The 17717-nt window shown below is 44.0% G+C and overlaps 1 protein-coding gene across 3 annotated transcripts in view; it reads left to right on the forward strand.

The window, feature by feature from the left end:
- Nucleotides 1-16955, forward strand: part of LOC146179552 (phytanoyl-CoA dioxygenase, peroxisomal-like) — a 32924-nt gene extending 15969 nt beyond the window's left edge. For all 3 annotated transcript variants that reach the window (XM_084579897.1, XM_084579895.1, XM_084579896.1), the window contains exons 3-8: nt 5931-6167; nt 10369-10444; nt 13297-13472; nt 14429-14560; nt 15903-15965; nt 16766-16955. In XM_084579897.1, coding sequence (XP_084436023.1) covers nt 5931-6167; nt 10369-10444; nt 13297-13472; nt 14429-14560; nt 15903-15965; nt 16766-16819 — 738 coding nt within the window. In that variant the 3' untranslated portion in view covers nt 16820-16955. The remainder of the gene's footprint in view (nt 1-5930; nt 6168-10368; nt 10445-13296; nt 13473-14428; nt 14561-15902; nt 15966-16765) is intronic.
- Nucleotides 16956-17717: the final 762 nt, after the last annotated feature.

A 17717-nucleotide genomic window follows, 5' to 3' on the forward strand; every position in this document is an offset into this window, starting at 1 on the left:
AACAACCATACAACGCCGGACCACTGTACACCTACATACCAGAAACTTTGCTAGGAAATAAAGTCGAATGGCAGCTGCACGCATCACTTGACCCTGACTTCTGCGAACACGATTAGACAAGCCTCCCTTTTTGCACAATGGCAGCAGGCGGATAGTTGCGACGGCAAGTCGAGAACCAGCAGCAGAAAGAAAACGCAAACACGTTTGAAGAAAACGTGTTTTGTGAGAGCAAACAATCTGCGGGTGCCTTTTGTTGGAATTAAATCACTCCAAGGTGACTTCCTGTACTCGCAGTTTGAAGCACAAAGAAAATAAAATAATTGCAAGAAGAGCTAGGAAAATTTGCAGTAAGGACGCTATCAAATTAATAACAGTATGTTTTGCTTCGGATAAAATATTTACAAACACCTGACTTCATATTCTGCCAGCTTCAAAGGAAGGACGGCAAGATGTACTCGACAGCATTTCCGCTCGGTTCCTTTCGAACATTTAGTGGCTGGGAGCAAGGCTTAAATTTACTATAACTTAATGCAAACAGTATAAATTAGAAAGTGGGAAGAAATCAGTGGTCCAAGAATACTAACTTAAGTACTCAGTTCAGGCGTTCAGTCGTGTCCGACTTTTCGTGACCCTATGGACCATGTCACGCCACGCTTTCCGGTCTCTCACTATCTTCTTAACATCACATAGCTTCATCTGCAATGCTTCGAGAATGCCATCTAACCATCGCGTTCGCTGCCTACCCCTTCTCCGGCGACCCTCAACCTTTCCCAACATCAAATCTTTCTCCAGCGACTCCTCTCTTCTCATCAGATGACCAAAGTAGCTGAGCTTTAACTTTAGAATTTGACCCTCCAATGAGCAGTCAGGGTTTATGGTCGACAATATCGACTGATTTGATCTTCTGGCAGTCCAAGGAACTCTTAAGAGTCTTCGCCAGCACCACAATTCAAACGCGTCAATTCTTCGGCGGTCAGCCTTTTTCACAGTCCAACTCTCGCATCCATACATCACAACTGGAAAGACCATAGCACGGGTTATACGGATCTTGGTTGGCAGACTAATGTCTCTGCTCTTTACTAGGCGGTCAAGGCTAACCATTGCTCTCTTTCCCAGAAGCAGGCGTCTCCTAATTTCATGGCTGCAGTCTCCTTCCGAGGTAATCTTGGCGCCCAAGAACAGAAAATCTGTCACAGCTTCCACTTCTTGTCCATTTATGCTCCAGGACTTGATAGGGCAAGACGCCATGATCTTCGTCTTTTTAATGTTCAGTTTAAGCCCAAACTTCTCACTCTCTTCTTGTACGCGCATCAGAAGTCTCTTGAGTTCCACTTCACTTTCTGCCATTAAAGTGGTATCATCCGCATATCTAAGGTTGTTGATACGTTTTCCAGCAATCTTCACTCCAGCTGAAGACTCGTCCAGACCGGCCTTCCTCATGATGCACTCTGCATATAGGTTAAATAGGCAGGGCGACAGTATGCAGCCTTGCCTCACCCCTTTCTCAATCGGAAACCAATCAGTAAGACCATGCCCAGTTCTGACTGTGGCCTCTTGCCCTTCATACAGGTTCCTGAGGAGACAGATGAGGTGAATTGGAACTCCCATCTCTCGGAGAGCTTGCCACAATCTGCTGTGATCTACGCAGTCAAACGCTTTCGCATAATCAATAAAGCAGAAGTAAATGGGTTTCTGGAACTCTCTTGCTTTTTCCATGATCCAGCGAAGGTTGGCAATTTGGTCTCTAGTTCCTCTGCCCTTGCGAAACCCAGCTTGCACGTCCGGAAGCTCCCGATCCACATACTGCTGCAGCCTACCTTGCAGGATTTTTAACATCACCTTGCTAGCATGCGAAATAAGCGCGATCGTGCGGTAGTTGGAACAATCTTTGGCACTGCCTTTCTTTGGAATGGGGATGTAAACTGACCTCCTCCAATCCTGTGGCCACTGCAGGGTTGTCCAAATCTTTTGACATAATGTATGCAGTGTGTTAACAGCGTCGTGGTTGAGGTTTTGAAGCAACTCAGCTGGAATACCATCAATTCCGCTTGCTTTGTTCTTAGCAAGGCTGGCTAAGGCCCATTCAACTTCACTCTTCAGGATGCCCGGCTCGAGATCAGTAATCACAACCGTCCTATGTTGGGATTGCACATCCGGGTCCTTCTTGTACAGTTCTTCTGTGTATTCCTGCCACCTCTTCTTTATCTCTGAGGCTTCAGTGAGGTCCTTGCCTCGTTTGTCCTTTATCACGCCCAGCTTAGCACAGAAGCTTCCTTTGATATCTTTGATTGTCTTATACAGAGCTCTTGTGTTTCTTAATTGGCTGTTGTCCTCAACTGCTTGACACTGTATGTTCAGGAAGGCATTCTTATCTCTCCTTGCTATTTTCTGAAAATCCGCATTGAGAACCTTGTATTTTTCTCTTTCCCCCATACCTTTTGCCATCCTCCTTTCCTCAGCTATTTGCAAAGCCTCTTCAGATAACCAGTTTGCTTTTTTGCATTTCTTTTGCTTTGGAACTACCTTAGTAGCAACTTCTTGTATTATATCACGAACATCAGTCCACATCTCTTCGGGCTCTTTGTCTTCTAGATCTAATTCTTGAAATCGATTCCTCACTTCCACAGCATATTCTAATGGAATCTGATCCAGATCATACCTGAAAGGCCTTCTAGTTTTCTGCGTTTTCCTCAATCGAAGCTTAATTTTGGCAACAAGAAGCTGATGATCGGTGCCACAATCGGCCCCAGGCCTTGTTTTTACTGCTTGTATAGCGCTTCTCCATCTCTGCCGGCAAATAATATAATCGATCTGATTCCTGTACAGACCGTCCGGTGAAATCCATGTGTACAGGCGCCTCTTGTGCTGTTGAAAATGAGTATTCGCTATGGTCAGGTTGTTTTCTTGACAGAACTCTACTAGCCTCTGCCCAGCTTCATTTGGCTCACCAAGACCGAACTTGCCTGTAATTCCGGATATTTCTTCACTCCCGACCTTAGCATTCCAGTCTCCTATGAGAAAAACGACGTCTGATGATGGGGTGCGGTCTAAAAGGCATTGTAGGTCCGCATAAAATCTCTCAACGTCAGCTTCTTCAGCAGCAGTGGTCGGTGCATAGACTTGGATAACTGTTATGTTGAAAGGGTGACCTTGGATCCGAAGTGAAATCATTCGGTCGTTTTTGGGGTTGTACCCTAGCACTGCTTTGCCCATTCTTCTGTTTACTATGAGAGCGACCCCATTCCTTCTCTTGGATTCGTGCCCACAATAAAAGACATAATGGTCGCCGGAGTTAAATTCTCCCATTCCGGTCCACTTGAGCTCGCTGATACCCAAGATATCAATGTTCAATCTGTCCATTTCTCGCTTGACGATATCCAGTTTACCTTGCGTCATAGATCTTACATTCCATGTTGCTATGTGATATATCTCCTTGCAACATCGGACTTTCCGGTCGCTTCCCGACACATCCACAACTGAGCGTCCTTTTGGCTTTAGCCCAGCCGCTTCATTCGTCCTGGAGCTACTAGGAATCGCCCTTTGTTCATCCCCAGTAACATGTGGGACGCCTTCCAACCTGGGGGGCTCATCTTCCGGCGCCATATCGATAATGGTATTGTGACTGGCCATAGGGTTTTCTTGGCAGGAAATACTGGAGTGGGTTGCCATTACCTTCTCCAGTGAATCACATTTTGTCAGAACTCTCTGCCGTGACCTGTCTATCTTGGGTGGCCCTACACAGCAGAGCTCACGACTTCATCGAGTTTCGCAAGCCCCTCCGCCACGACAAGGCAGTGATCCATGAAGTACTGCAGGTAACTAAATGGCAAGTTTTCTCATCTGAACGGAACGAATGAAAATGTTATTCTATGTGAGACGGAGTGAGGGGGGGGGGGGGATTATTTTTGTTATTGTCATATCGCCATACTATTCATTTGCTTATTATTTAAGCATTTAAGGCTGTTCCGTTCAGTTTAATAATAAAATACGTCACCAAAATTTCTTTCATGTAAACGATGGAGTACGTAATGAAATACGCTGACTTGTGGACGTAGCACTCACCGTATTAAACTGCTTCTGCGTGTATTTTTTAACGTGTTAAATTATATTTGGATGCGTACCATAAGCTTGATGTGACACATACCTAACTTTGGTTACCAATGTGTATAGGCACTGTTTTTGTACTGCTGCTGAGAGTAATTTGATGGTTTTTCATGCCACCTGTGTGCTTCTTGTGTACTTGTAGTCGCTGAAAAGTGACTCCCTAACATTTTTTTGCAATAAATATGCTTGATCTAGTAAAGAAATTGGAGGCACGATAAGAAAACCTGAACGTGTGCAGTTAACCAAATAACGTCACTGCTGAACAATTTCGCAGCTTCTGTGCGAAATATATCAAACGATCCTACTCACTCGAAACCAGTGTGTCCGTACCGAGACACACTTGAAAATTCAGTGCTCATTCTCTTACCTTAGTGTGATCTAAATAACAACTTGTTCGTGGGATTGTTATTTTTGTTATTGTCATATCGCCATACTATTCATTTGCTTATTAATTAAGCATTTAAGGCTGTTCCGTTCAGTTTAATAATAAAAACAATGTGTATAGGCATTGTTTTTGTACTGCTGCTGAGAGCAATTTGATGGTTTTTCATGCCACCGGTGTGCTTCTTGTGTACTTGTAGTCGCTGAAAGGTGACTCCCTAACATTTTTTTGCAATAAATATGCTTGATCTAGTAAAGAAATTGGAGGCACGATAAGAAAACCTAAACCTGTGTTGTTAATCAAATGGTCGCACTGCTGAACAATTTCGCAGCTTCTGTGCGAAATATATACAATCCTACTCACTCGAAACCAGAGTGTCCGTAAGAGACACACTTGAAAATTCAGTGCTCATTCTCTTAACTTAGTGTGATCGAAATAACAACTTGTTCGTAGGATAGAGAGCAGCACGAGTATTATAACGTGCACTTAAACGCGAAAAAAAGATGCTTGTATTTACCCGCCTGATAGACTCTCTGTTGAGAGGGGCAGTATTGGTGAATAAATAAACTGCAAGTAAAATAAAAGCTACAAAGGTGAAAACTAGCACGAAACAGATGTGAAGAAGATAATAACACCTATTAATGTGCGAGATTTCGACATGCCGGCTTTGAGCTAAGGAACAACCATAAACGTGTTCAGCCCTGGTAACAGCCAAACGAGGCCTTCACACCATCAGGGGGAGAAGAAAAGGAACCATAAAGAGGATTCACAGATGTCCCTTGCATATACCCGTCTTGTTTGATGTAAATAAGACGAAAAAGAAACTTCAGGGAGGAGATCAGTGCATCTGTGTTTTGTCAAGCCTCCTTCGCCTCATTTATTGGTATACATACATATTTGTTTGTCTTAGTAGTACAACGTCTGTCCAAGAAGTTTGTTTCTGGCCCGTTGTATGAATCTCACTGGCATCCCCCAGTCATAGACTTCGCAGAGGTAAGGAAGAGAGTTCCAATCACTTTCCGAGGAATTGTAAACGCTGTCGATTCGAACCAAGTGAATGCTCACGGCAGAGAAGCGAACTGGGTGATATACGTTTAGTCTGGCGCGAATCGAAGGCCATAGCGTTTGTCTGAGCCGGGTGGGATCCAATAAATTTTCGATAAACATATAATATCTTATTCCGAAAGTGAAACTGACAGAGCAAGGTAGAGTGAAGTGGCTTTTTAAGATCATCCATTTCGTCAACCTCACTAAAATAAACAGCGTTAGAACATTTTCTTTCTAGTAAGCTTGGCCTAAGATGGTCCATTTATATTTGATCTTACAATTTTCGGTCCAGACAGTACCTGAATCGCAGTGCATTTTGCCACTAAGTAGCTCGTGAAAGAGTACCGCTGCAAGGCACATTTTGGAGTTATGTACCTGCTCTGCACGACACATGCAGGGCGACGGTGGTTCGTCGGCTGCCGCCAGCAAGAACCTGCTGACGTCCGAACAGCGGCGCCAGTATGAAGAGCAGGGCTACCTGGTGGTTCCCGGTCTGATGCCCGCTGCGCTGATGGCACAGGCCAGCAGGATGGACATCGCTCCCGAGCAGCGCTTGAAGCTGGACGCCGAGGCGAGGACCGGCCTCGAAAAAGCTATGCGCGACCTGCTGGCGCAGTACCGACGCACATCGGAGGTAAAGCACGCGTGCTCTTAAGATCCCATTGGTGTCTTCATGGATAAAAAAAAAATTTTAAATATTGAACTTATCCTCGTTAACCGAGTAAGCTCTGTTAACAGAGTTTAACATAGTAACAGGGTAAACTCTGTTAAGCATGTCTACACATCAGCCTGCGCTGAAGCACGCACTCGGACAGGCACGCATCTGATCCATGGCGAGACTGAGCACCCAAACGCCGGCACAGCAGTTGATTGTTAAATCCCCGCCTAGTCGCATGGTATTGCAGCAGAGAACCTCCACGCTAGCACCGCAGCTCTGCCTCTCCAAAGCGGGTTACGTCACTGACCGCGTCTCTGCTCTGATGGCTCAAGGTCAAGAGTGCGAGCGAATGACCTTGGAAGCTACAGTGCGAAGAGTAGAGCTTTAAGAAAAAAAAGTCTAGAGTCACTCGAAGTCTTGGTTCTAACGCCATCTCTGGGAGCAATGAAGTGATGCGCATTGCATTTATAAATACAACCCTTTCAACGCGTATTGCATGCTACCTGACACTAATGACTCAGCCGCTAGCGCAGTGCCCTTGAACCCACTTTCTCCTGACGACATGGCATCGCTTTGGTCAGCTCCTGCTGTGTCTGTGGACATAGTCGATTAGCCGGACGTAAGGTCACATGATTGCAATGGCAGCAAGTGGTGATGTCATACCTCAGTATTCCCATTGTGACCTGTGGAGAAGCGACTTGCTGGCAGTCGGTCACTTTTGCCAGAAGCTGGGCTAGCCACGGATCAACACACTTTCACTAATAAATGTTCTAACCTACAGGTGTACGCAGCAAAGTCACATAGCGAGAATAGTCCATTTATCATCAGCGACCATTGAAAAATTCTTATACAAAGTCCATTTGAAACAGAAGAAAACCCTTTCGGGAACATACTATCTACCGAACCGGGTCTCATTTACTGCATGAATTGTCGTAATTGAAGAGATAATTAGCGGTAATCGACTAACGAACTTTTGACTGTCAAAGACTAGTGATTAGTGTCAATGGGGAGCTTGTAGCAAAGCACAATACAACGCCACGTCAGGTTTTGAAACAGAAGGAGAATCATTCTCAAATCTCCTGTATGCGGGAAAACCTAGGACTTTTTCTTCATAAAAAAAAAAAACGAATAATAATACTGAAAGCATGATGTGTGTGTGTGCGCTCGGTAACGTCAGCTAATGACACGGCATATTGACTGCGTCCAATCAGAACAGCCTGCGCCATATTACCGCCTATACCATACTCATTCTTACTTGTCGCTCCTTGCCTGTGTCTTCCGCTCTGTATGATTTCTTAATTAGATAAAAACGATTTTGCATGAGGAACGGGTCCAGGCGGTCTCGATATAAACAAAGCTTCAAACCGGTAAGGTGACTCCCGGTCGAATATAGCTCTCGGTGCTTGCAGCGTTCATCAGGAAATGGGTCATTGTGCGCGCGCGCGATTCTTGTTTCCGCCGCACAAACACAAGAACTGAGCGCAAACGACATCACTGATGTCTACTTCCGGTTGTCTGTCTCTGCTATTCTACCTCCACCCGTCGCGTGCTTTCTACGTTCCACTCGGCTGAACGGCGGAAGCATGGAAAGGCTTCCGCGTGCACTCGTCTAGGCGAAAGGCGGGGAGCGCAGTGATTGACACAGCGCCTGGAGCACCATTACTCCGAAAAAGTAAAAAGACGGAAGTGCTGCTCGCTCGTCCCCAGTCGTGCAGACCCTCGTACGCTGGTGAATAGTGCCAGAGCGCACGGACTCGGCGAGAAAAGGAGCGGCCGCTTGTGGAAATGGAAAGAGGCCAGCGGTTTCACCTCACTCATTGCAGGTTTCACTGACTTCACTGAGAGCAGTGAAGAAAGCCCCAGCTGCGAGGAACCAAGCCATTGTTCTTTGCTGCCTGTCTAGAAACGCTGCTGTAGGAGGAATCAAATTCGGTGGCGCACTTGACCTTCTTCATCACTGCTTTCCCCAAGCTCTACAAGCTTCATGCGCGCTATTCATCTTTTAAAAGTCAGGCTTTCAAAAGCGCTAAGGCAAAAGCCTTACCAGCCCCATTACGTGAAAATTCATTTGCCGTAGTTGCTGTCAATAGTCGATCGTACCCATAAACGTGACGTCACAACAGCCGTTGTCTAGCCACTGAAGCGCCGAGTGGGACGACAGCATGCACAATGCATACCCCGATCGCACTGCAGATACCCCTTTAGCGGTTGCTATTGGTCAGGATTTTAACACTTAAATTTCACAACGCGCCGAGACAAGATACTCCTATATTTCACCCATAGGAGTAGTTCAATACTGGAGCAAATGTGAGCTATGCGGTTTTTATCTGCACTGAGGAGTAAAGTAGCGAAAACGTAGTTTTGCCGATGTGTGCGATGATATTTTAAAACTAAATTCCAAGTCATTTCAACTGAACTGCACTCTGTAGAAACGTAACTTTTTATCCAGTTTTCGAAGACCCATTTATGTCGCAAGAATTGCTGTTTTGAAGCCGAAGTGAAATATTACTGTAGGTAAAAGTCCAAAAGAGATCGACAAAATGCCGACGACAAGCATTTTAACATTGAATTTTAGTAATAAGCAGTTCTTCCGCTCCAGAACGGCACGCTCTATAGTCATATATGGTAAACTGTTTGGACATAATTTATCTAAGCCCTTCGGTAATAATGAAGCAACAAATATACGCCTGTACACAAAAACGGCAATGCTTTATAATTGCATTTCTCAAATCGAGGTATAAAGTGTGCGACATACTTTTTGTACAAGAGAACGCCAATGTTTAAAAAAATGCCAAAAAGTGAACGCATTATACCTAGTACATGCTTAGCAGGCCTAATCTGCATACCTCTTGGTTCAAAATAGTGGGGGGGATGGGGGTGGGGGGGGAATCTGCATCTATCGGCTCTAAGAAAAATCGTTCGGACTCCTTGTACCTAAGCTTCCCAGGAAACAATTCATGTGTACTGTACCGAAATATGTGTGCATAACATAGCCAGTGCCACCATTTGTTTACTCAACTCTTCTCTGTGTCTCGAGCAGAATTTATGACACCATCACTCTCTTTGCTCTGTGTCGCATCAAAGAATTCAACAGATTCCATCTCCTATCTGAACGTGGCGACTCAGGAGAAAAAGCAATGATAACACGTTTGTCATCTAAGGTAGTTTTTTCATACAACTGCGGAAGGATGTAGATTTTGCAAGATCTTTGTCACCTCGGGTCCTCATACCTTTTGAACCGACGGTATTGTATTTCGAAGTTCTGCAAAAGCTCTAGCATTATCTGTGGCTCTCTTGAACGGCACTTATGAACCAAATTTTTTTGGTGAATCGAAGTGAAACATCATAAGGCACAGTGTAAGAGACATATCCCTGCCCTGCAGCACACTGTCTCAGCACAGTTTACTTATTTTTCGGCAAAAACCACCACGAGCTCCATGTGACATGATGTGGTAGTTACGACTCACATATCAAAACGTGCCTTCAAGTGTTACTATTTATCATCTGATAAAAAGCTGAATTTCATTTAAGAACTCATAAATTTAGCGTAGTTACTATATGAAACATATTTCTAAAATAAACTTCTTTATGTCACTACAACCCGTTTCCAAAGTTTTGAAACTGCCTTAAAAAATAATAATGTATTTCCTTTTGTTACCAAACGTCAGTAGCTTTTCCAGAAAGTCAATGAAATTAGGCATGCAACTTGCCCTTAGGGCAGTATAAGCTCAGTGAGGTGGGTCCGTGTATCCGTGCACAGAACCTCGTAATTACTGGTCAGACATGTACCGAGAAAATAAGAACTCTGGCAGATGGTGCTTCACTACTAAATACACACATTTTCACCTCCGAGCTCACGCGTACACATTGAACGCTTGCATCCCCCCAAAACTGTAAACCATTTACATTATCTGGCTTCCGTTAGACGCGTCAACTTTTCGACCATTTAGTGTTCTTTAACGTAAAGTGGCACGAAAATGAACACAAATGCTTTTTTCGGTTCGCCTGCATGAAAAGGCTGCCGCCCAGACCAGGAATTGAACAGCGACGTTTGGCTGAGCCACCGTACGCCAAAGAAACTGAACATCCAGGGCTGGCGACTAATCACCATTTTCTTTGGCCACTCCAGCTGAGTGGGACACGAAGCAATAGGGTCTGCTCGTTTGCGCATTCGCAGGTTTTGGACTGGGTGGAACAATTCTGCGGCGCCAAGGTCCTCTCCCTGGCCGCCATGTACGTCAGCGTGCCACCAGGTGAGAAAAACAGCTCCCAGCCCTCTTATGTGGGATGCAGTAGATGGGCGGGAATAACTTCTGTCTCTCTCCCTTTGCCCTCTAGAGTTGCTCCCATCAGCAAACCAACGCGCACGCACGCACGCACGCACACATGCACACACGCACACACACACACACACACACACACACACACACACACACACACACACACACACACACACACACACACACACACACACACACACACACACACACACAAACACATAGTGTGCAATTAACTTTAGTGAATGAAAAAAATACTGGAGGTTAGCACAGGCGACTCTGAGACAGCCGCAACTCTTTTTCACTGTGCTACGGCTAACCGTATTTTTGGTCCACGTTAGCTGGGACAGTTTATATATCGTCTTTTCTTCATGTATACATATACAGCCCTTCATCCCTTAGATGTAGACATTTTTATCTGTTTGTTCAGGTATTTTCCAAGTGTTCCAAAGTGCGTGTTGACGCAGTGTTGATTGAGTGTGCTGACTGTATTGTTATGTACTACAGAGCTCCTTCGAATCATGCTTCGTCTTTCTACTCCTGCAGAACAAGGCACCTGTGGAGATTTATGCGTATTGAAATAAATAATAAATATCTGCGTATAAAGACATGAGCGACCACAGCCTACAGTTGATGTGCTCAAACGAGAAACTGCGGACAAAAAAAGAGTAAAGCCGCGTGGACTATACATTGATTCCTGTATTGTGACACGAACTTATATTATGTGAGAGTAGTATACAGAAAGAATAAATCATACAAAAAAAAAATAAAAGAAAATTACTTAATTTCCAATTATTACTTCAAACAGCCGATACTAGCTTAAAATGTGCTCCCGCTGAAACTGTCAGTGCATGTATCTCGAATGAATGCTGTAAGCGTGCACGCTAGTCGTTAACGTTGTCCTGCACGCCGTTGTCTTGCTCTCTGTACACTTTCACGCTGATAAAAATTAGTCGAATTGTACTAAAAAGCTGAATATGACTCTAGTCTTGAGTTAACTGCAAATTATCCGAGATTCTGTACAGATATTCTGCATCTGAGCTTAATCCAAGACTTATGGTCCAGCTTTGTCCTTCATATTGTTGCCTCGTATAATGGGCCCTTTCATGCGACTGGCTGAATTTAATTTACGCAATAGTACGTAGCTTCTTCCTATGTTAAGAATCTAGAAGCAATTTTCGCCTCTGGGGCGTACATAATTTTCGTTTCACTTATAGGGCTCCTTTAAAATCCAAAAGCATTACGTAAGGAGGTAACAAACAAGATTTTTGGAGAGAGGAATAAAGCACCAAAACGTAAAAAAACAATACGGTTAGAAAAGCGAGAAAGCAGAAACAATTTATAATGCTCAGTCCCAGTGTGAATTGCGAGCACTAGCACTTTGATATTCAATTCGGTTTCGAATATCACACATTAATTAGCATACAGGCACAATTTTCTGTGTAGCGTGAAAGACCGCCCAACAAGGTTATGAAGCCGTGAGCTAAGCAGACTTTAACCGCGCTTTAAAAAAGGGCCGTGGCACGGAAAATGTGTAACGTAATTGGAGAGGACGCATTCCGAGTGGGTCGAAAACAAACGCGAGCGAAATAATTACATTTTCATGAAAAAGAAGAAGAAGAGTTGCGAGGGACTTTGTAGTGAAAGGCGAAAGCCTAATGACAATAATTAATTAGTTAATTAATTAAGCAACTATCAACTACTCACATTAATTAATCAATTAATTCATTAGTCTTTAACTATTACTATTATTATTACTCAATAATTTATGTAATTATTAATTATTATATATTAATTGATGGGCATATGGTCAACTATTCTCATTAATTAATCAATTAATTCTTTAGCCATTAACTATTACTACTATTATTACTCAATAATTTATTTAATTATTAATTATTATATATTAATTGATTGGCATATGGTCACATAAGGGACGCATTCGCGCATACTGTGGTGGTGCTTTGTGATTGGTCGAGGCCTCCATGATGTCATCCCGCCTCGACCAATCAGAGCAGCCGCAAAAGCGGGACACATTTTGTTCACGACAAAAATGAGGCATTAAAGGCTTTCGCATTAAAAATGTGCATGGGCAGGACACATAAATCGGAGGCAGAACTGGCTGCCCCCAGGGGTGACAGACTAGATTCCAATGAATGGCAAACATAGCAGGGGATGAACGAAAAGTTACGTGGGCGGGTGAGATTTAAAAAATGCGGGGATCAAGTGAATGCAACTGGTACAGGACCGAATTAATTGGAAGGTTATGGGAGAAAGCTATGGTTTGCAGCCGGGGCAGTCGGGCTCATGATAAGGATGAAGATGATGAACCAAGCTTTACAAACGCGCCTGGCTGACATAGGATTAACGTGTTTGACTCGGCATCTAATGGTATCGGTAGGATATGTTCCCGTCTCAAAAGTGTTGCCCATATGGTCAGCTGCTGCCAGTTTGGCCATGACATGTTCTCTAGTGGCGTCACCCAAACCGTCGATATAGACATGAGCGTGTTGAACAAGTATTGCATGTGTAAGAATAAACACAGCTGTGTAAACTACAGGGAATCAAAACAAGATAAATATCAGGACAGCAATGCAATAAAGGAAAAAGTGTAAAAATGTAAGGCACTAATAAGATAACAATAATCTTGAGCAAGTAAAAGGATTGCCGACATGAAAAAAATGTCATTAAATTTTTTATTCAATGTATTACAGTACATAATACGAGGACATTTATAACACAAACTTCCAGAGGGCTGTTGCGTTTGAACAAAATGAGCCCTGCTATCATGAAACCAAGCCGCTGACTCTTACTTGGCTTTGCCGCAGCAAGCGCCGGTTCGGGTCAGCTGGCTCTTCACCAGAATACCAACTTCCTTCCTTTCGCGGAAGAAGAGGAGCGATTGGTGTCCGTCTGGACGGCCGTCGACTGCCCCGGTGTCAACGCGCTCTTCGCCGTCCCCGGCTCTCATAAGGGACCCGCGCTGCAGCACAGCATCGAAGACGTGCGTCACGACACTCTTCCTCTTTCCCGCTCCTTCTATGTGGGACGACGCGGCGGAGGGACTTTGTTGCGCTTTCGCTGCAGAGGGTTCAACGCGGTAGCAGAGGCTACATGTCTGAAAATTTACAGAGTAACGATTACCTTAAATCTACATAGATGCAACCGCACGGCAGCAACGGAAAGCAACTCGGCTTGTCGAAAGGAAACTGTGTTGTTGATGAAAACACTGAATTAGCTTTTCCTTTTCTACTTGCTATAATAAACAAAAACTGTGCGCCAGTCTTAATGTTCAAAGTAAAAGATAAAGACGGATTTGACCTGCGCCTGTCTTCATTCACGAACGGACGGTGACCTCTTGAGTGTCAGTGAATGCAATGGCAGCTAGCCCAGAACCGGGTTAAGTGGAGAAATATGGGAGAGGCCTTCGCCCTGCAGTGGGTATAGTCAGGCTGATGATGATGATGATGATGATGATGATGATGATGATGATGATGATGATGATGATGATGCAATGGAAGAACAAGATAGGGAGGAGCTTACGAGTAAAGGAAAGATGCTGCACACGTTTGGATGATCCACCTAGATAAATTAATACGGCTTTCCGTATTCCACATGAGAGCATTGCGGGATGCTTTCTTAGTCCGGTGCGGAAGAACCGGAAAAGCTCTTCATGCGATTTGAGACTACAGTCGATAATTTTCTTATCACCGAAATAGTTAAAAAAGTATAGTAAACAATTATTCACTGATAATGTGCGTGACCGCCGATGTCAGAACGGCCAGTGGTCTTTTATTTGGCTTGACGACAATCTGCAGCCATCCCTATTCCCCATCCCTTCAGCTATGCAAGGTTTTACAGAGACTGAAACAAAGGTAAACGATTGTGAAGGAACTTTTATGTCACGAACAACTGGAACGGGGCTCGGTACATTGCCGACCATGTGCTCCGCAAACGCAGGGTGTGATAATCGACCCGATGTTCGACGACGTGGGTGCTGTGGCCGTGGAAGCCCAACCTGGCGACGCCGTTTTCATCCACCCGAGGCTCATCCATGGCACGGCACCCAACCGATCTGGCACATATCGCAAGGTACGTGCCACTGGAAACGTGTGCATCATGCACCGCCTGTTTATAATCGCTAGTTGCTGCCAAGTTTCGCCGCTGAAGAGGAACGAATGAACGCTTGTGCTTCACGTAAATATATTGTCACGCTTGTGAAATGTAGGCAAAATTAAGCTGTGCATTCCAGACTTCTAGAAATGAACTGGTCTCTGCAAAGAAAATGAGTTGGAACGAACAAATCGCAGAATTTCGCCGCAACATAATATTCGCAAATACCGAAAAAAAAAAAAAGCAACGTTCGTGCCCTTACTAACTTTGTGCTTTAAATTGTCATCAGGTGCGAGTGCCTTTTTTTCTTGCTCATTTGCCGTTTTTTCTGTCTGCTTATTTCATATCAAGCATTGCTTTTTCCTTACATTTAGAGATCCTTCGCGAACTACTTGCCCTGAGTGGTAGTAGGAACATTTATCATAGTGGAAACGTTCTGGCGTAGACGCATACCGGTTTAACGGACGCCTCTTGCGTACGCGCATATGCATATGCATGGCCCTTGCGCAGTCGGCGTCCGGTAAGCTTGTATACGGCTATGCTAAAATATTATACCATAGCACCTTACATTCATGTTCAGACATTGGCGTAATCACGCGACCTCTTTATTGTATTTTGTTACCTTACCTGTTGCGAAGTTTGCTTTTTATACCCCAAGCATTTTCAGGTGACTAGCCTGTAGCCTTTTGCTGAGGTACAGAGGCTGTTCAGAATTAGACTTCTGGGATTGACAAGAAACATAACGAAGGGCTACTGCTCCGTGTGCCCCAAAGCACTCTCTACTATGGCGTCCTTCATAGGTTGAGTCATTTTCGGACGTTAAGGCCAAAGGGAATGTTTTTTTTCTTGTGGTTTTTATAATATATGCCATTTAACCATTTATTAGCCCCGTGAAGTACAAAGTAAAAGTACTTTCTAAATATTCTTCAACCTTAAATTAATGTATTATTATTTTTTTTATGAAAACCATAAAATAATATATTCCCCAACGCTTTCCTTAGTCTCACTGACTTAGCTTCTTTCGTACTGCGTCATAACGAGTCCCTCATTTCCCTACATATGTCGGCTTAACAGTGTCAAGGAGTACGTAAGCAATGAAAGTCCAAAATAAGGCGCACAGTGTAGTACAGAGTGGAAGGTAATGCTTGGCCATCAGATTGATAGGTTACTATAGATCAATCACCAAGAGAGAAGCGAATAGAAGGCAAGAGATGGCGTTTCCTTCTCTGGTCTCAGCGCAGCAGCAGAGAGTGGTACACAAGTTGTGTGTTACAGCGGTCTCCATCTTTGATTCCTTTGTTTCCTTTCTCTTCTGATTCAGGAAATGATTTCTCATTATGCCCACTGCAACGTTCGATACATCGACAAGCCATCCGCAAGCCAGGTGACAAGTTTTATTGTTACATTAGTGCTTTTATATCCTTGTCATCATTTATAGCATACTTATTTCACTTCATTTTGCAATATCCCTTAATTTATAACGACGCCAGGTGTAAGTACATATCGAGTACCATTACAGGTCTGCTTTTATCTAAAAATTACTTCACATGAATGTTATTCCAGGCCAACTGTTCCACGCCTATATAGTCTAGACGTGTGACACATACGAATATCTACATCGTTAAAGCCGCTGGCCATCGAGTTCAGGGAATGTCAAGAAAGGAGACATGATAAGCTGCGCAGACCAAGGTCACTGCATCAATGGCTTCTATAACTGTCCCTTCCACGCCGACATTGAACACTGTCCCTTCTGCTACTCCGCCGTCCTCACCGGCCACCACTATTCAAACTACCTTTCCCCTACCTGACCTATATGTTTGGCTGACTTAGCGAGGAACTACAGCGAGTTGTACGCCTGACCGTCGATACACTGGGGCATATAAATTAAAGCTACCAATAACAGTGATTCATTCTTCCTCTGCTTCCTATTTTAATACAGTGACAACTGCTGCCAGTGAAGTTTGGTACTAATAAGGTTGCCGAAAAGTACCACAGCGCTGTTCTTGTTTTTCCAAAGGAGCCTCTTGCTCCAGCACAGTTTTAAGGGAATTTTTTCGAACAAGCTGATGAATTCTATGTCTACAGTCTGTGTAGCCTGTGTGCTCGTTACGTTCTTTAAAGTTCTATTAAACGCCTTAAATTGCGTCTTTTCTCACCTTTTTTGCGTGTGGTGCCATTTTTCAGGAATACTGGAAAGACAACGCCTATATTGTTCGCAGCGCCGACAGCAGGCTCTGAAGAGACGGCTTCACCTCACTCGCACCTCCTCAATGGTCCATCATGTAAAACGCTGCTCTGTAGGCCCCTGCTAGCATGCAGTGTATTCGACTTGAATTGACATATCGGTTATAAATAAACTGAATATCTACTCTGTCATCGGTAGGGAATCCCCTCAGTCTGCTGCGTACATTGACCCCAGTCAATTTCCCGACTAATCTGGACATATGCCGGCATAAGCGCTGTTCCCTGATAATAGGCTTCATAGCCACTTAACTCAAGGTTCGTTTTATTATCTGTATTTCTTTACTAGCTCGACAATGCCAGAGAGTGTCGCATTTGTGAGAACTCTTAGATACACGTACAACTGACGTGTACGGGAGGGCTGTGTTTCATATCGTTAACTCTTACGCCTCAAACTTCTGAATCCAAAGCCACAAAACGTAGCAAAAGACATCGAGCATAACGAACACTGTTGCTTAGAACACTTTATTGCTGATTTTTCATCCAAACTCTGCAAGCAAATAAGGGCAGTTTCAAAGTCCCTATTCGTTGCTTCCCAGTTATCTACCTTCCTACCAGCATTACTACCAGCATTACAGTGGTAAAGAAGGAACAAATTGAAGCAAACTAAAGGGGCCATATGCAACAAAGGCAAAATGCAGGGCACTGGGATTTAACCTTCGATAGAGCAACCATATTTCCCCCTCCGAAATGTATGCCTCACCGTGAACCCACCGTTGCTGTTAGGTTTGTATCCATTTCTATATTACGAAAACTTATGAGGACTTCTTTATACCTCGAACATCAAAGGAGTGAAACGACGTTTCCAGGCCTACGGCTGCCACCAACAATTGTCAATGTTTTAGTGCTGCTTTGACTACTATTGTATAACTAAGATTCTTACTACCATGCTAAC

This window comes from Amblyomma maculatum, chromosome 9 (genome assembly GCF_055883805.1).
Source record: "Amblyomma maculatum isolate TAMU_Amacu chromosome 9, ASM5588380v1, whole genome shotgun sequence".
NCBI classification, from domain to species: Eukaryota; Metazoa; Arthropoda; class Arachnida; order Ixodida; family Ixodidae; genus Amblyomma; species Amblyomma maculatum.